The sequence below is a fragment of the Phalacrocorax carbo genome, chromosome 7, assembly GCF_963921805.1.
Source record: "Phalacrocorax carbo chromosome 7, bPhaCar2.1, whole genome shotgun sequence".
Taxonomy (NCBI): domain Eukaryota; kingdom Metazoa; phylum Chordata; class Aves; order Suliformes; family Phalacrocoracidae; genus Phalacrocorax; species Phalacrocorax carbo.
Window position 1 is genome coordinate 15,042,691 of NC_087519.1, and position 20,826 is coordinate 15,063,516.

At 35.4% G+C, this 20,826-nt stretch overlaps 1 protein-coding gene across 3 annotated transcripts in view; it reads left to right on the forward strand.

Moving 5' to 3' along the window:
• UNC13C (unc-13 homolog C) overlaps positions 1–20,826 on the forward strand; it is a 238,485-nt gene that overhangs the window by 57,752 nt on the left and 159,907 nt on the right. The window contains exon 1 of one of the 3 annotated variants that reach the window (XM_064456443.1): positions 3,267–6,587. The exons of the other annotated variants lie outside the window; for them this stretch is intronic. Coding sequence (XP_064312513.1) covers positions 3,632–6,587 — 2,956 coding nt within the window. The 5' untranslated portion in view covers positions 3,267–3,631. Of the gene's footprint in view, positions 1–3,266; positions 6,588–20,826 lie in introns of those variants that run through there. 3 annotated transcript variants of the gene reach the window in all.

Sequence of the window (20,826 nt, forward strand, 5' to 3'; positions counted from 1 at the left end):
GCCTGTTTCTTGCTTTTTTGGTGGGGTAGTCTGCATCCACAAAGTTACCTCTGAATGGAGAGGGATGCTGCTCTTACAGCTTCATTTACTGGGATCTGAACAGAAAGTCAGCAGTGATCTAGCCATTCTTTTTAAATATTGAATTGTATTTTTTTAGATGATTCAAATTTCTTTCTTTGTAAAAATAGAGGGCTGGATTTGATAAAATAATAATTAAAAAAAAAAAGGAATCTGTGAGGATCAGTGTTCAGACATGTAACTAAAATACACTTCTTGCGTTATTTTAAAAGCTATCATTCTTAACCCAGCCTGTTCCATCCCCTCCTACCTGACTCATTAATTTTAGACTTAGGAATAAGATCGTTTATATCTGATGTTTCCAGCTGACAAATATTATTTTGACAATGCTTTGTTATCAACAGTATCCTTGAAATAAATCCAAATTACCTGTTCACCATCAAGTTGATTGACAAAAGTCTGTATTCAGACTTGCTATGGGTAAAACATTGAAGGGAATGTCATTGTGTCCTTTCTTTACAGAAGGAATCCGTTAACAATTTATTTTATTTCTAATCTCACAATCCATAACACTTTCCAGTTTCCTGCTCTATAACCATCTAGCATAAAGTTTGTACTTTACTGCTGTAACATTTCAACTTAATTCCTTCTGTTTAGAACGGGTTAACCCATCTGTGTTCAATTTTATATATAAATTGATTTAAGTCAATAAACAAGCAAAGTAAAAATTAAAAAATTGTGTCACGATAGTTTACTGGGAGACCTGGATAAATCCAGAATATCACTGAACAACAACTTGCAGCTCATTCAAATAACTTAGTCCTGTGTGCTTCTCAAAAGACTGTTCCTTATTTCCTAGAGTTTTAACCTACACTGATTTAAAATGGTAAGAACAACCTAATGCAAATCTTTACAAAAAGAGATGATGAGACCTATAATGACTCGAATTTGATTCCATGTTTAAATATACAATTTTAGAAAATTAGTATTTGACAGAGCAATAGTAGGCTGCGAACTGATGAACAGATCATATGACTAGTACAGCAGAGATGGAATGGAACTCGCATGAAAGAACATAAATCTGCTCCATTTAGCAGATGTGTGTGTGTTTGTAACAGTACAACTTTTAATTTACCATGGTGTTGCCAAAAGCTGGGTTTAAATAAATTGAGTACTGAATTTGCAGCTATTTATAACACTAAAAAAAAGCATAGGCTAGGCATTGGATAAAACATACATATGTCTGACTATGAAATCAGGATTCTTCTACAGAGGAGAATTAAGCCTTATTTAAAATGAATGGAAATGTTCCTGGTTTCAGTGATAACTTCATTATTTCTTGACGTTTTATAGGCTGGGCCAGTAAACAAGCCTTCTAGATCGTTTATACATTGTTGGTTTAAAGTTTTTTCAATTAGAAGAATGCCCAAGTCATCTAAGTGAAATTTGTATAAGGCGGCACTTAAGCTATGGTTGTGTGGGCAGAGCAGGCAGGCAGTCACACTTCAAATCTTGTTCAACAAATGGTTACAAACATTCAGTGTAAGAGCTGAATGGTTAACAAGTGTTTCTACACGTCGAAACATGCCTTTGATATTGAAAAATGTCCCAGGATTGTTCCTTCCTCTAGTAATAATAGGTGAAAACAAGGCAGCCTTGGTTCTAGTGAGAGCTTTGTAATATTCTGAGAGATGCCATTTGTATGCCTTGAAATTTGCATGCAGTCTTTCTGAGCATTCTTTTGCTTCCAAACATTGCTTGATTTTAATCCACTACTAATACTCTGACTTCAGGCATAAGCCTGGACGAAAAAGAAGTCACAGGAGCTATGCTGATGCATATATGTTAAAAATGTGATACATATTCCACAAAATTTCACCTTTTATAAAATAAGAGGCATCAACTTTAGGAAGGATGAAGAATGTTGTCTATTCTTGTTCTGCTCGCTCTTGTGCTGTAACCCAATTTTGTTAAAACTGGAAAAGAAATAAGTCTGTTTACATCCTCTGTCCCAGGACTGCAGAAGCCAACCAGGCATTTACCAGCTTTGTTGGGCTCTGTTCAACATGGTGTATTTTGCTGCTGCAGTATGAATCAGTAGTTAGTGTTTATTCTTCAACATGACATGAGTATAATAGTAAGGGCTGTGAAGACAAACTCTGTAATGAAAAGACCAGATCTTCAGGTGTATTAGGGGACTATAACGTTTCATACAGTGCCATGCTGTTTGCAGACAAGGAGTACCATTCATATCCTTTACTCCTCTTAAGACACCACAGGGTAAGTTTTAACTCTTCATACACCCTGTATCTAAATAAACTTCTTATTCTGCCAAAGAATTTTTAGCTGGCTTAGAAATGGAAATGGCCATTTTAAGAACTACTTCTTTGTTGGATTTTTCGGAGCTATTCATCTTGTTTTTATTCCACAGCTGATATAAGAAAGTACATTTATATGTTTAAAATGCATTGACTATGTTTCTATGGAATACAGGCTTTTGTTTTCTGGAACAGAAGCTTCCAGGTAGCTCATGAAATCTTTTCTTACTCTTCCATATTTTAGATCAAATTGCTCTCCTGTTTTAATGGCATCTGCTTTTGTCCTGAGACTTGTAAATCATATTTGTTTCTCCCTCTTCCTCTTGTTTTGTGTGGGGGTTTTGTTTTTTTTTTCTGGTGACCAGCACAATGTAAAATGGTAACCTGGGTGAGAATGTTCCATCGGTTGTCATTATGATTTTCTGTTATTTTCTATAGTTTTCTTTTTCTTCTTAAAGAAGAGAAAGCCCAGAGGTATGTCTGCTTTAAGTCCTGGCTTACCATAAGATGTGTTAAAGTCTGGTATAAAAAGAAAGCATCTATTTCTCAAACCATAGTCACATGCATAATTCAATCTCAACATAGAACAGCGCTTCATGGATACAATACTGATTCATTGCACAGAATCATACCTTGCTCCAAAGATGAACTAAGAGAGACCTTTCTACTTCTATTTCACTAGCTACTAACTTGTTCCCCTGTTAGTTTTTTAACCGCTGTATATCATATGGATCTAAATTGAAATGTCATTACTCTGAATGAAAGCAGATAGCATTAATATTAAATGTCTCAGTTAAAGTCAGAGAATTAAACTGGGCAAAGAAGCCTGTAAATAAGTATAGCTTATTAACTTATGTTAAAAATGTTTGCCTAGAACTGCTTTCAGCTTCAATTCTTCATGAACAATTCTATTCAGACAATTGGGGAAAGTATAAATAAGTACTTAACTGCTCTGTGTTTCCATTGTAATCCAGGTAAAACGTCATCAGAATTATTGAATTATAAGTTTTTGGCAGCTGTTGTAATGTTATTCCCTCCTTTTTAGACACTTCAAGAAGCCATGAGCCACAGAGTGAGACTTTGCAAGACTTACAAAACCCCTTCAGGATTTGGTTTTGAACAAGATGTGTGATTTTTTTTTTCCCCTTCTGTCAAATGATAGCAGAACATGAGTAGTTCATATGTCTATAGTCTCTGTTGCTTAAATGTTTGCTGATGATCCTGTTGGAAATATAAATATTTGTTTGAATCAAAAATTGTGTTTTGTGGAAACAGCTTAATATAAATTACACTCCATGGTCTCTGCGTTCCTAAAGAGCCTGATCTCATCTTACATATATAAGATTTGCAAAGGAATGTTTACAAAGAAATCGGGAAATAGTACAAAAAGGAGAGAGAGTTGTCAGAGCAAAAAGGAACAAGACTTAACTCAGATTGGACAAACAAAGAATCCAAAGTTTTCGAATACTTTGAAAAGCACTGTTAAAAAGATTGCCAAGTGTCCATCTGCTCGCAACTTATCAGCTGAAGAAGAGGAAAGTAACAGAGAATTTTCACTTTCTCCAACATTCAGTTACAGAGTTGCTATTGCCAATGGACTGCAAAAGCATATTTTTGTAACAAACAATAATAATGAAGATATAATTCAAGATCTGTCTTCAAATGATAGTTCATATTCTGAGTCCTTAAGTGAAGTAAAAGGTAATAGCAAGAAAAACAAATACTTATCACACACAATGCCTGTGAGACGCAACAGAAAAAGCTTAAGCAGCCTTGCACCATCTGATGGAAGTTCTGATGGAGAACGCACTTTACACACACTGAAGCTGGGAGCTTTGCGAAAACTAAGGAAATGGAAGAAGAGCCAAGAATGTGTTTCATCAGACTCAGAACTAAGTACATGGAAGAAAACATGGGGCTTAAGAAGTAAATCTCTAGACAGAACTGGCCGTCACCAGAAATCAAGTACTCTTGAACCTGGCTTTAGTTCAACAGGTTGTATTAGTCAAACCCATGATGTTATGGAAATGATCTTTAAAGAGCTTCAGGGAATAAGTCAAATTGAAACAGAACTCTCTGAATTAAGAGGGCATGTTAATGCTCTTAAACAATCAATTGATGAAATTTCTAGTAGTGTAGAAGTTGTACAAAATGAAATTGAACAATTGCGAACTGGATTTGTACAGTCCAGAAGAGAAACTCGGGACATACATGACTACATTAAGCAGATAGGCCGTCCAGGAAACAAAGCAAGTCTTAGGTTTCTAAATGTGCCTGAAGAGAGGCTTGAAAAGACTGAAAGCGTAGTTTACAAAATATTAATAGATAGAATGGGGTTTTCGGAGGCACAAAGTGCAATTAAAATTGAGTTTGCCCAAAGGCTGGGGCAGCAAAGAGACTGTCCAAATGCAAAGCCAAGACCCATTCTTGTTTGCTTTGAGTCATCACAACAGAGAGATTTGATTTTAAAGAAGTCTTATAAACTTAAGGGAACTGGCATTGGAATTTCTACAGATATATTTTCCAATGACATAAAAGACAGAGGACTACCTTCCTCTCAGACATATGAGAGTATAAATATGAAGCTTTTAACTGTGGAGACAAAATCTAAAATGCATGACTGGGAGTCACCTGACAGTGGTAAAGACTTGGAATCAGATATAAATAAGAACAGTTATGCAAAGATGTCTAAATCAGCACTTCAAATAAAAACATGCACTACAAAAGGGAGTGTTGAATCCCCAAATACTAAAGACCTTAATAGATCTGCTGACAATAGCACCTTTTCAAACAGAAGAAATTATGACAATCAGTCACCAGAATTTGATAATATGAAAAAACAATCGAAGACCTGTTATTCAGATGTGACTTCTCTATGGCATTTACAGAATGACTTTGCAACACCAAAACTTAGCCATTCAGAGTCAGATTTCTCAAAATTGTGTCCATCTTACTCTGACGATTTTTCAGAAAATCAGTATTTTAGCAGAACAAATGGCAGTTCACTATTGTCTTCCTCTGATCGAGAACTTTGGCAGCGAAGGCAAGATGATTCTACAAACTGGTATGGCGGTTCCCAGGAACAAACTTTTGTCCAAGATATGCCACAGTATCCAGAGCAAAATGAAGTAGAGAACACAGAAACTGTTGACAGTGGAGTAAGCAATGGAATAATATGTGCATCTGGAGACAGAAGCCACTACAGTGATTCCCAGCTTTCTTTACATGATGATCTTTCCCCATGGAAAGACTGGAATCAGTTGGAACAAGGCGCGGATTTGGGCCTAGACTCATCTACACAGGAAGTTTTCATGTATGATATGAGCAGCCCGTCAGATCAACAGACAGATTTTAGAAAGTGCCTAAGTTCTGACCTCCACTATGATGCCGAAAGCTATGATTTTACCCTTGATGGTACTTCTCCGTCGTGTCCAGGCCTTGATAGTGAAACGCAAAGTCAGTGGACTGGGCAATATGATGATTATCAGGAAACGAATTCTGTTTACCCATATCAGAATCAAAACAGATCGCCTATGATGTACCGAAGTCAGAGTGAACTCCCAAGTGATGACTCGGAAGAAACAGCCCCTAAATCATGGCATAGTCGATTAAGCATAGACCTTTCTGATAAGACTTTCAGCTTTCCTAAATTTGGATCTACACTTCAACGTGCCAAGTCAGCTTTAGAAGTAGTCTGGAATAAAAGTACACAGAGTTTAAGCGGGTATGAAGACAGTGGATCATCTTTCATGGGAAGGTTTAGAACTTTATCTCAGTCTACTGCAAATGAATCAAGTACAACACTTGATTCTGATGTTTATGCTGAGCCTTATTGCTACAAAGTAGAGTATGAAGACGACTTAATTGAACCACCTGGTGAGAATGAAACAGACTATGTAGAAGTAATGGAGCAAGTCCTTGCTAAACTAGAAAATAGAACTAATAGTAGTGAAACTAGTGAGCAGGTCCAGGAATATGAACTGGGGCATCCTCCATATGAAACTCCATATGCAATACTACCAGAGGAGCAATATGACACACAGTTTGACAGTGTGGTCAGTGAAGAGTTATTGGAAGTCAAAAGTGGCATGGCTGCTGTCGTACATGTAAAGGAAGATGAAAATCAGAATGTCCCAGAGATTCTTGCTGAAACTCCAAAGAAAAAAAGAATACGACCATCATTTAAAGAAGCTGCTTTAAAAGCATACAAGAAACGAATGAATGATTTGGAAGAGAAGATCCTTGCTGGAGGTAATAGTATTTTAACTCTGTCTTTTAAGTGAAACATTGTTCTTAGAGTTAGACATTAATTTCTGTACGGTACCTGATCCTCTTTCCATGGAATTTGGTGACAAAAATTCTGCTTATGCCTGGTTCTGTACATAGGGTGAAATTGTCCCACGGAAGTCAAAAGGCTAAAATTTTACAAATTTGTTTTGAAGGAATTTTCTGAATATATCTGTCAAACATGTTTATAAGCAATTGTATTGCTTTGAATTTCAGTAACTTGAAAATTAAATTTCACAAGCTTTAAATCCTATAAAAAGAACTAAACAGTACACTCTTCTTAGTTTTTGTAAAGCTTTATAAATGTATTCACAGGAGTAATCCTGAGTGTTCTGATATTACAGTGCTTCCTTTAACTGTTTTGAAGGCACGTTTGGTTCTATATTCATCCCGATGAGCAGTGTTCTGCATCCTGTATACATCCTATAACTTGTTACATACTTGTGAGAGTGCAAGTCTAAACTGATTTTATTTCTGTCCTTAGTTGTACTCCCAGTAAGCCCTCAAACAAGCAGTCAGTCCCAAAAAAAGGGAAGAGGAGGGTGTGGATGAAAGAGAAGTGTAAATGGTAGCACCCATGTATGAAAATGTGGTAGAAAGGAACTTAACTCACAGAGGGTGTTGACACAGATTTTAATAAATGATCGTTATCTTCTGTGTTAACAGACTTCAAAGTGGAAAATCATATACGTAACTTTAGTAATACACAAATACAGTGATTTTCAATATTAACAGACACTGTAATTCTAGCATTATAATATTGCTTGTGCATTTAATTAGGAGCACATAATTACCATAGCTAGCCAGATGGTAACTGTCACCTTGACAGAATCTTTGCTTTCTTTATCTGCCTTCAAAAAATAATAATCTGATACATTCATTTTGAAGATGCAGACTTGTGCCTTTAGCCAAAGGTTGTATTTAGTAGTAATGAGTATGCAAAGCTTGAGCTACTGTAAAGTTTCTTTTGTACATGGACAACTACTCTTAAAATAAATGTATAGTCAAGTTGAAAGTATGTTACACAAGCAATTAAATATTGCCAATATGAAAGTTTAAAATAAACTCTATTTTTACATTCAAATAATGACTCTAGATTGTAGATCTACACTTTGCAGATATTTTTCTACAGTACTGTGTTAGACACTAGAGGGTGTATGAAGAAACAGCTAGCAACAGGTAGTTGTCATGACTTTTTAATGATTTTATGAGGTATGGGGAGGGGGGACCACAGTTATTTTACCTAGTAAGTGTTGCACGATAGGAATATAAAGGTCTGAGGACCTAATTAAAGAAAGCATACAGGGAAGATCCAAAATAGTGAAACCCAAATTGGTTCCACTATTTAAAGTCTGTACGTTTGTGTATGTTATTAGATAACATAGGCTGTTAGAAAATGAGAACTAACTTTGGTGTTACATCTCATGCAATCAGTTCCATAAATTAAATGTATTTGTTCTTCCTTTAACCCTTAAAGAGGTTGAAAGACCTCTTTCAATCTTTTAGTCTATTGACATTTTTTTTCTTCTGAAGTACTGAAGCATTTCTTATACTATATTTACAGAGAAGCCAACTTACTCAAAGGCCAGTTTATGAAAATGTGTATTGGGTGTAATCTATGAGGCATAAAGTGTCTGCACAGTTATAAGATGTCATAGTAGGACCTCTATTTTTATTTCCTCTGAAGAAGGGCAAGATGTTAAAGGGAATTTAGAGATGAACTGCTACAACACTACCTCTCAGACTGTTCTCAAAACAGTATGTAGTGACTACAGAGTAGCAGTTCTGTTTTCTCTTTACACTTTGTTTTCCACACAGGCAGGGAGGACACATCAGGGATTCTGCCTCAGCAGTCACTAACTGGTTTGTTACAAATGTACCTTCAGGCCCTGTAGCATATCTGGCAATACCTATTAACCAGTCTTTCATGTTTTATACCTAATGGATGAATATCATATTTTACCTTTTAATATCTGCAGAACACCTAACAATCCTTCAGAATTTAAAAATTTCAGAATATATTTCCTAGTTGGAGTGCTCTACTAAAAGAATACACTACCTGAAAAACTACTACTTCTGAGGGACATGAAGTAATATTGCAGTCAAATCTTTCTTGATTCTACTTTCAGTGAGCAGGATGACTGATATTATAGACAGTCTATTCACAGATAGTGGAATCCACTGACAGCATCTCCATCCTTGGAGATATTCAAAACCCATCTGCACATGGTCCTGGGCAATCTGCTCTAGGTGACCCTGCTTGAGAAGGGCTGTTATATGAGAAGGCCTCCAGAGGTCCCTTCCAGCCTTAACTGTTCTGTGATAAGGAAATACATTTCTTTAGTACTTTGTATGCAACATTTAAAGAAATATGTCTTAATGTCAGTTTGTCCTCTAAGACAAAACATTATTAACTTCTGTTTATTGCTTGAATTGCACAGCAATTTTTATTTAGTATACGAAACAAAATTTTGTAAATCAGTTCTTAAAGGAGTTATACAAAGCATAAAAAATGTACAGTTAGTAGCCTCTCTGTTTTCTCAGCCTCCCCCTCTTCTTTACATGTGGATTCATGCATGTCCAGAGAATACATAATTTATCACTTAAGCAAATAGTAGTTTGGGATATTATTTCTTCCCTTTAACATTTGCAGGAGCAGTGATAACTTTAAAGAAAAGTGACTAATAGCTGATCTAAGGTTTACATTACTGTTATGAATACTTTTTTACACTCTTACCCTATAACTGATCACAGTCAACTTCTGACTTCTTATTTGCAGATGGAAAAGTAGTAGCTGTAGATCAAGTTCCTTGAATTAATCTTTGTTATATAACCAAAGCATAATCTGTTGTTTAATGAATTGTTCATCTCTCTAGGTAGGCAGGAGCAGGTAGACTGCAATCTGACCAACCAGAGATATAGGTAGATAATACAGTAATGTTATTTCTCTAATTTATTACAAGAGAAAGGTTTAGAATGCTATTATTTTCATTCTAGTGACACATGAAGTAAGGACATTGAAACCTTGGTACATAAATAATCTATTAGTGCACAAGAGCCCCATCAGGTAGTCCTAGTATCTGTCTCTAGCTAAGGAGAAAAAATACATTAGGGCTGATTGCTTATGTATTATTTATTACAACATGTTTTTGGAGACATACTGGAGTGAAAGTAATAGCGTATATGGATGAGAGGAGACATGAGCAGTACATGAGTAATCCTCGGATTTAAAGTTCTGTAAGGACATAGAGGCAATGTGATGATGCATGTATATTAATAGAAGGATTGATGGCTTTTTAGAAAAATATTGGAGAAAAGTTAACAAGTGGATTCTTTTTTTTCTATGCTGTAATTGAGTATAACACTTAACCTTTTATCTCTTGTTCCAGTCCTCACTTGTTATTTTCTAGCTTTCTTTTTCCTCAGTGGCTTCTTTCACTCCATCCCTACCTTTTATCTTTTACAAGTGCCTTAGAATAAGCATCATTCTCTCTCTGAATGAAACTCTCACTCTGGATCATTTTCCAGTGTTGCATGCTCTCTTCTGACTTGCTTTTAATGATATCGTAGACTATTTCTATGAATGGTAGTTTATGAGCAATAGCTTCTTGATCTAGTTGATTAAGATCTTACTGATAATTTGGTGACTGGTCAGATTTTAAAAAGCCTTTGGTCTCAATTTTGTCACAGAAAATTGTAGAAAATAGTCTGTAGAAGGTTTATGCTGTCAAGATGGGTGAACTCATCTTACTCTATACGTTCATACAATTGCAAGTCAGATTACAGGGGCTGGGGATGGGAGTTGCCTCTAACACGTGGATGAAAGTGGGTTTTCTATTGGTTTATAGGAAGGATTTGCATTACATTTAATGGTGTCTGACTGAAGAACAGGACTTAGAGATCAGTATCAATACAGCCTTATTTTGTAATGCCTGAAGGAGGAAATGTGATGCTAACGTTTGAAAGCGAAGGAATCAGTAATGTATTACTGCACTTCCCTTGGAGTGTGGTCATTTGGTTCTCCATTGAGAAAAGCTGTCATCAAAATAAGTATATTACTAATGCATATTTCAAATTCAATCTATTCAAACTGCACTCTTTTGAAACAAGTATATATTTGCTTATTTTGACAGCTTTTCTAGCCTTTTTGTAATAACTATTTGCTGGAACTGCCTGCGTCAGCTGTAATTTCCTTAATATAGGCTTTAGAAGTTAATCTGATCTTGTCTTGTGGTACTCAGGCTTTTGTTTCCTTTATGTCTTACTTCCATCATGTTTGTTTTTAATACACTTGTGTAGGTGTATATATTATGACAAATTGAGCTGCTAATTCCTTCATTGACCAGTAGTAACAGCTAATGCCAGTCAGTCTTGTTTATACCACAGTGTAAAAGAGGTTGTTGATAATGGTCATCTTTTTCTCTTTTTAATCAGTCCGCCATTGTCATTACAGAAGGTAACCGTTTGTTGTCTTGCAGGAATTCTTTGAAATCTGTAAGACCCCTCTGTTGTTGTTACCACCTCATTTCTTCAAGTATTTTGTTGTTAAAAATCTAAATGCAAACTTAATTTACCTATCCTTTAGTGAATAATGATGTAGTGGCACTACTGAAGGCTCAGGTCTAATTAAATCTAAACAAGCTGTCTTGAGCTAATGCAGCTTTAAGTTGACATGGTCTTGACACACCTTTTATGGCTTTAGGTGTACTTCACTGTAAACACTTACCAGAAACCTCCTACTGGAAGGCTTGAAGCAGAGTTGGGGCTACACTTTAAGTTTTGTTTGAGTTTAGCATCACCTTGTACAAAATAATGAACCTTTGTTCTTTATGTGATCTTTGAGATGTTTTTTTCTTTTTTTTCTTCACTAATGGCATTTCTCATCTTTCTAATCTCAGGCATAGTCTAATGGGAAAAATAAGTTAAGAGTTAGTATACTGCAATTAGTCTTTGCATCATTGTGAAAGAATAACCCAGGCAGGAACACTTTTAGTTAGTAAAAATTAAGAGTAATACCAAGTCCCAAAATTTTCTGTTCTGTTTCAAAATATTGAAACCACACTATTCAGTGATACAAGGTTTTGTTTGTATTCTACCATATCCCTAATAGATTATTTTTTTTTTTAACCTGGAATGACTAAGTTGCCTTATGCTGTGTGGCTGATGTGGTTGATATGCAATGTCTAAAATAAATAAATATACATTCACCTAATCTATGAGGTATAAAGAGCTGGATTTGGGGACACAACACTTTTCTACAAAACTTGATTCCTCTCTTCATATGTAAATAATGTAGACAGGTAGATTACAGAAGCTTTTCATCAGTGTAAATTCACTTCCATATTCACTTCAGAAGAAGATGTGTTAACAGGCTGGGGACGAAATGGATACCCTTGCTGTACACTTGGAAAGATGTAGGGTACTGAGGAAACAAGATTTATTACAAGTTAAGGAATCTTTTTTGGTGCTGTGTTGGGGATGACAATGAACTACAGAATTTAATAATCCAGTTTTTCACACTGTCTCTTTTTTTTCCCTTTTGTGCCTGCCTTTCAGTCAGGTAAACCAAAAATGGATACCTTTAACTCTTTTTTTCTTTCTTTCTTTCTGTTTTTTCTTTTTTTTTGGGAGGGGGGATAAGAAGCTGAAGTGGGAGGAAACTAAATACGTTTTCAGATTATGTGAGTAGGAATTGATAAATACAATATATTCCTGCACTGCACTGCGTAGCTAAAATTCTAGACAATCTTTTTTCATATATATTTTTATCTATTTTTTTAATACATATATGTGCACTCTGCAAATCTTCCAGTAATACTACAGGAAGTAAACCAGCATTCTAAAGAATTATTAACAAGTCCACAAATTCAGTTAAGAAATTGCAGATGAACAAATATATATTGATTTGACTGAATCTTCCTTGCGTATGCTTGTTTCATGCAAGTAAGAATCCATGCATTTTTTTCTTGCCACTGGTTTCACTCTGGAGTCGGGCATAAGTATTTATACCCTTCCCTTCCCACTTCTCTTCTGTCCTTTCATGGGGAAAAGGGATATCAGAGATTTAAGACAGTAAATGGCAGCTCGTTCACCTTGTAGAATTGTAGAAATGTTGCTTTAGAAAAATTATGTGAGGAAACCTAATCAGTTAATGATAAAGATGATACATCCATCTTTTGCCTGTGAAGAAAGAGCAAGTGGTTACATTTGCCACCTACTCTAAAGTTAGGACTTCATGGAAGGATGATTTGCATCAGTGGCCTGCTGCCACTACATGTTCAGTCCATCAAAAGAAGGATTAAAGAAAATTATACTGAGGGTAGTGATCTTCATCTTAGAGACTTTTACCATTCAAATAAAAGCAAGCATGTATTAGCAAGAAGTTACTTTTTTTCCCCACATCTGTTAAAAAAAATTCCAAGTTTTAGAAACCTCAAGTGAAAAAGTTCTTTAAAAAACAGTTTACTATGTCTTTCAGAAAATATAATAGTGGTTTTATGGCTGATTCTATTTGTATATGATTAAACAGATTTAAAATAAGTTTGCTAGAGCTAAGAGAAAACCTGAGTGTGAATGTCAGTTCCAAGGATTTATTTATACTTGGAATTGAACACAAATCAGTATTTTGTGACCAAGATTGAGAAATATTTTCTATTTTCACTTCTAAAACATTTAAGCCTTTTCTTCAGATCATTGTATTTTAGAAGCAGAAATAACTGCATCATTTTATAATGCAGTTTCAGGATAAAAGGAATCTTGTTAAAGCAACTGGCTGAAAAAATATCTAGATGTGCATTTAAAAAATTTAATGATTTGGAAAGCATAAGTTCATAAACATGCTCAAATCTTCCTCTGATAGAAGTAGAACATTACAATAAAGTGTGAAACTAAAGTGATGCTCTTCTTTGCTGTCAAAGCAAAATTCTGACTACTTTCATGGGACAGGTGCCAGACTTTTTCTTTATGCACATTTTCCTGGTGATCACTAGAGCACCTACTTGGTTTTGTCTTCCTGGGACTCTAAATAGAAAATATCCAAAAGCTCTCCAATTCCCGCTGATGCAAAATTATTGTTGAAACTGATGAAACCTTTTCCTGTGATAAAGAATATGGTGTATAAGAAGATACAAATAACTAGAACGAAATTAAAAACCTGTTGAACACAGAAAAGACTGGGATCTGTTTTCATTAAGCAAATAGTGGTAAAGAGCAAGATGCTGACTGATATGGTAGTAGCTTCTCTGGAGCTCACTACTGAAACTGGTTGAAACTGTTTATGTTACACTGGAATATCAGAGATCTGATGTGGCAAAACATCTTTTTGACTCTGATTTTTGTCTTTGAGAAATGAGGTTTCTTGATCAGAGGCCAAACAGCAGCAAGTGCTTTGCAAATGCTATCGCAGATTCATAAACTCTGTATAGCTCTAGGTATCACCAGTGTAATTGCAGCCCCACCAAAGGAATTCTTGTCCATTAGCTGCATATATAACAAGATGGAACAGGGAGAAAGAGACATGATGAACTTCTTATCAAATGTAAAATAAACCAGGAGAGAATAATATGTGTAAAAGGGGTGAGTAAGAACTAAAGCAATTTTTAATCTTAACCTGTAGGTCTTACCATTCCATTTAGCACAAACAGGATAGAGCTGATGCTTCTCTGCATCCATAAGGCAGGGAAGATACTGCAAGCATGAAGCAGTGGAATTTTGTTTGGGAACTTTAAAAGGTATGATGGTTGAAATGTTCTTTTTTAAAAAGTAAAAGCAGAGGACAAGAAGACATACATTTTCCTATTAACTATAAAAAAAGATTGTGGAATTCAGAAGGATTTATGCATGTCCTGTCAGGTAGAAAGTCAAATAGAACAAAAGGTCTTGTTTTGAATTCCAGTGTACTAGTCTATAGCTCTTATCATCTGTGCATCTCTTTGGTGTTTATGCATAATTATTCTAACTTACCTTCAAGCAGGGCTGAAACAAACAGCGTGTAATATGATTTGGTTTCTACCTATACCATAAAAGCGAAAAGTGGGGAAAACAACCTTTTTGTGTGCGTGTGTTTTGTTAAGAAGGCCAGTCATTTAACTTTCATGAGAATTATCTTGAGACTTTTTTGAGTTGCTTCAGTTAAAAAAATGTAATTACATTACAGAACAAAGTATGCTGAGCTTTGTAGTATTTGCTACTTGAATGTTATCTGCATCTTTTGTAATTGTGAGTATGCACACATTCTTGCCTTTTTTGGGCATCTAATATGTAACTAACATCGTTAGCCATGGAGGACAAAAAAAGAATTACTACTCTCTAATGCATTTGAAGTACTGTCACCACCTCCCTCCTTAGTTTTATCTCCCAGTAAGACAAAAGAGACCAAATCCTTTCAATCTATTTCACATATTGTTTCATGAATCTCTGCTTGTTCTGACTTTTGTCATCCTCTTTCTATTAAATTTGTTTACTTTTAGTGTGATTCCAAAAACTGGAAAGACAACTTCAGCTGAAGTCGATGGGTGCCTACAGAGCTGAGTAATGACTCAGAGCTGAGTGATGTCTCACATATGATAAATACTAATACTTTCCAGAATTACAGTAGCCTTTTTTGCACTAACGTTACATCAACAATGTTTTCAGTTTCAAATATGCGATATGCCTTGTATTGCTATCTAATAACTTTTTCGCCATTTTTTATTTTTTCTTCCAAATGTAGAACTAGTTTTCACATGAATAGTGTCAAGGCAGTGAAGTGAATTCAGGAATATGGGAAGAACGTTTTGAATTCTAACTCCACCCTTTCAAATACTTGCAATCCATTCCAGATTGGAATGGATTCTACAGAGTCCATGAAATTCTGTTCATCCAGCTTGCTGAGAACATTTGCTGAAATCAACCTGTATGATATTGGTTGATACCCCACATGTTCCTTCTGCCAAAAGTATTACTCCCAAATATCCCAATACAATTGTACCCTATTTTCTACCAATTTCAGCTTTACTGTATTCATTTTGTTTACATAGGGAATGTAATGAAAAACAATTTTCAAAAATCAGATTAACATTCTGGTACTTTAAGTCTTTTCCTTCTCTCATATCAGTTACACCAGTTTGCTTATCAACAGAAGAAAATCCGAGTTCTTTGTCTTATCTCAGTAAGCAACATTAGCTGATGTAATCTTTTTATTCTATATGCGATTATACATTGACTCTTTTTTTTTCTTCCACCACTGTAGATCTTGAAATTAGTCTGACTTATCTAAATTTTTTAGCCTCCTGGTTTGGGTTTTTTGAAGATAATTTTTAAAGTTGTAAGAACTTTTAACGAGACTATTTTAGGTAGTTCCTTAAATCTTAGCTAGGAATTGAGTACAACTCCACAGGAGAAGAGACAACTTCATGCCACCAGCAGCTATGAACCTCACAGCCTGTGAAATATGTGACTGTCTCCCAGACATTATGTTCTGCTCCTTTGTTTTTGATCTTAGGTGTATATATCGTCCTTGGTCTTCACAGGAGAATACTTATATGACTTACGGGTTTGCCACCATTAGCATTTTATTTTACAACAGGGGTACACTTTTAAAGCAAACCTCTGAGTCTTCCAGATTCACCACATTTGGTTTGACCACTGGAATGTCTGGGTGTGTTCTAGGTATTTTACTGATGCAACCAAGGCAGATTTTGCTCTTCAGGTTCACACCCTATGTGCTCAACATCTAATGGGCTTTCAGTCCACAGGGCCAGAAATAGAAGTGGTATGAAGCAAATGCTACCAAAACATTTGTGATGTGGACACTTGGGTCTTCAGCACCAACTGCTTTGACCTTCTGATCTGCTTTTATGGGACTAAACTTGTTGCTATTGCACGCGTACTCTTTGTTGGCCAAGATGGTGAGCAGCTCACTTCTATGTGCCAGGCAGCCATTTAACATTCTTGATCTGTTGTCACTCTTGTCTATGCTGTTAGCACAAACTAGCTTCCATGTCTCTGTGAAATTGTCATGTTTGGTGTAAGAAGCACCAAGGAACATGCTTCTGTTTGAGTTCTGAGGGACTACTCTCACAGTTGATGTCAAATCAAGTGGGTGTTTCCTTCAGTTTCTTTGGAAAAAACACAATGGGACTTCAGATTGCAAGTAAGACCATGACATAGTAGTCCAAGTCAAATATTCTGTGGTGATGTTGGCTGTGTGATATGGAAAGACTTGTAATAATCATCTCTTTGGTTTCTTAGCTATAATTAATTACTGGGTTCCATTTACTGTTATCATTTGAACCAAAAGAGCTAAATTATACATCTTTGTCCTTTAGGGATAAATTTAAATTTAGGCAAAATTAGGTACCAGTAGAGGAAGTGTAGTGAAATTAGATTAAGCTGGCTGAAACCCAGGAGAGGTAAATGCTTTTCCATTCTGATGTGTTCTGGGGTTGAAATACAGAGCTTAAAATGCACACTGCATTTTACTCCCTACCATCACTTTGACAGGCCGGAGACTGTCAAGAAAGCCCAGTCTTCAAGAGGACTGTAGTTTTTTGAGACCACCAAAAATTAAGAAGCACTAGCATCTTACCATATTCCATAATCAAATAGATCTCCTGATAGTCAATGATTTATTCTTTTAGAGGTAAGTTTCAGAAGTCGATAGAAGTATCTAATAGCTGTTGAAAGACAATAGAAAACAAGACCTATTAGAACTCTAATGGAATAATTTCTAAACACCAGAGATGTTTTTAAAGCATGTTCTCTTGTTTCAGATTTGCAAACCAGTTTACTAATAAAGACAAATGCAGTTCTTATCTTCACCAAGCTGACCTGTTTTGGCTCTCGATGTGCCTGCTAGTAATTTTTCTATATCACTGCTAGTCAAGTGCTAGCAGCAATTCTATTTCTCCTGTCAACCAAGCTTTATTTAAGTTTGACCTTCTCTTTGTCAGACAGTCATCACTCATCTCTTATGATGTGCTAGCTTTAAAATTATCTTTCAAGTGTTTTACAGTATACCTTCCTAGAATATGCTCAGCAGCACAACATCCTCTAGGCATACATACTGTAATATTTTGTTCTGTAGTGATAATATTAGCTTCTTGGTACAGCATTTATTATTTTAGCATAGCTTAATTTGTGTAATTGTTTTGGACAGACAATCTACTACTTTAATATGTTGCACTTTTTTTGACCCTGGTTCTCATGATTTATTTCCCTTTCTTAGCAATCTATACTAATTAGAATTGTCCAGCTCAAACCTCAAAATACTTCTGACTATGGATACTTTACACACGTTATTTTCATGGGGCAGCTATAGTGTTGTCTAATTCCAGGAAGTATTATGTCTAAATGGTTTTCTTCCAGGAATGACGTAATTATCAGTCAGTTTGACATTCTTGCAACCGCTTTGCAGAACTAAAGATTAAAGTGATACTTTGAGAAAATAATGAACTTTAAATCTTTTCCCAATTTGGTGTTATACTATTAGGTACACTTATAAGAGTGGAAAATCAAGATAGTATACATAATACCATTTTAACCCTAGGGTTTCCTAACAGTTTAGATTTTTACAGCCTTATTGTGGTTCTTGTGCCATGGTGGGGGGGTGGTGAACTAAATTTTTGCAATCATTAAAGAAAGATAAGTGTATAAGGATGATACTCTGCTCAGAAAAATACAAATATTAAACAGACTCAAGGCTTGAAGGATGCTTCTGATGGGGGGGGAATCTTCTGAAGCTCTTTGATATAAATATCTCAGCTGACTGATGTTGTATTTCTGATGGTATCATAAGCTACAAAAGCAAAGGTCTGTCTTCATTTCTGTATCTTCCTTGTTAGTTCATCTTTCGTGCTTGAAGAATCTGCCATTTCAGCATCCTTAGAATTTTTTTTTTCCTAGGAAGTTTGGGTGTAGAAACCTTATATGATGAATTCCTGTGTTGTGTGGTAATTTACAGGTGGCAATATTGCTATTAAAAATGTATAAATCAAGCTATGTGTTAATTCGAAAACCATTGACAACACTGTAAAATTCAACTTTTATAAGATCAATTAGTTTTCATTCTGAGTTTGAATATTAATTATGCAGCATTAATAAACACTTGAAAATTTTACTTTGCTTTCTCAAAACCTTTAAACTGATACGTGGACAGAAAATAACTTGGAGGCTTATTTGAGGGGGCTGAAAGAATGCCAAATAAGCCTCCCTCACTCCATTCCCCCACCCCCATTAATGATATGCTACCTTTTCCTCTTCTTTGTATTGTTATATAAATTTAAATGAACAACAGAAACCTTGTACCACTATAGTATCCTTACCAAAGTTAAAACATTTTTTCCCTCTTTTTACCAGTTATCTCTTTAAATATAATTGAGATGGGAACTATCAGACTGCCTAAAATATAAAATAATATTTGACATTTGTAAATATAATTTTCACTAGTAAGTAGCTCGATGACCATCCTCCTCTTCATCATCCTGCTACACAGGTATGTATATGGAATGCACTGAGCTGAAATAGTTACAGTTACAGAGCAATATTACTCCATGGATTTTTCCTATAATCCCAGTAAAACACCCTCTAAAATGATATATGGTATAGAGGCATAACATGAAGGCTATACTGGTATTTTGTAAAGTACTGAATTTTCACATAGACTAAAGATGTAAGGAGAAACAGACTAATTGAAACAAAATAGGAAGCATCCCATAGGGTTAACTAAATGAACCAGTATTTACACTGTTCTTAGTACATTCATAACTTCTTTAGGTTAGTTGTTTGCCACAGAACGTGTAGATGGCAGGAAGGAGTTATATGAAGATAAGCTCTTTTCAGTGAATCATTGTCATTCAGCAGTATAATCTGAGGTGTCTAGCCTTATATCCCTGATTTGAAAATATATTCAGTGGTCTTTTACCTGGAGCACAGCTCATTTCTGATCTACATCAAGGAATGTTGCTGTCTATTCTGGTAGCCTAATGACTACCAAAGTGAATTGCTTGGTGACTGTACACTCCCTGATTTGGTGCTCTTACACAAACAGAGACCACTTCCATGGTTCAGATTATTTCACACATGGTGAGTTCAGAAGCAGCAATAAACAAGTAAGTTTTCAAACTGATTTTGTCTCTGACGATGCAATCACTCCTTACAAAAAATAGCAGCTCTCAAAATCTCAATTTGGGAAATTTACCTCAGTTGTCTGCTTTATGCAATTTCTATTGAGAAAAGAGGCCATCAGACTGATGCTTTTTTTTTTTTTTAAAGTAGCAACTGCAAAGAAAAAACAGTGAAATCAAACATGTAATAACTTTTTTCCCTTCCTAATTTTTGATTGTTGCTCTCCTTCCTAAATTTAGGCAAAATTAGGTTCCAGTAAAGGAAGTGTAGTGAAATTAGATTAAGCTGGCTGAAACCCAAGAGAGGTAAAGAAAATTTAGTATGTCCATCTCTCATGCTCTGAAATATAAAATTCCATTTAAGGTGGAAGGCAAGTTTCAACAATTTCATATTTTTTAATCTAACTTTCTAAACAACAGAATTAAATATATATTTTGTGTGGTTCTTTAGGCAGCTGGTAGCAAAGTACCTGCAAACTATTTAAAAATTGTATTTCACATAAATAATACTGAGACTTATTAAGCATCTTTAAATGGCAATATTACAAATATTGTTATGATTAGATATTCCAGAAAGGATGTGTAGGTTGCATGAACAGATTATGATGAGGCTTCTTACCTTAAAAGCAATGCCCTGCCTAAAATTTCCCTCGGTCCCCACATTTCTCTTTACCTTTTGCTCTCTGCCTTTTTTACAAGTTTGAGAATTAATTCAGTCTCTCCTACCTAGAGTCCTGTTGATATATCTTCTCTTGCCTTTCCTCTCATTCACCTGTCCAGATGCTGCTCCAGCACTTTGGTTTTAAGTATTCCTCTTATTTCCTTTAGCCCTCATAAAAGCATATTCCATTTTGTTTCCACAGCCAGCCCACCTTTACAGTCATCTAGTTACTCCTGACTCTGCTCTTACCCTGCTTGTGAAAATGCTGCATTAATTTTGGAGTGGGAAAGTAGGATCATATGGTCATCCAAATTTTCTTTATATGCTTGTGGAGAAAGAGTAGCCAATTGTATCTGATGTCATCAAATACATTTCACAAATAAATAAGTAAAAAGCAAATGTACAGACTAAATTCATTCCTATAAATCTACTCGGTCAA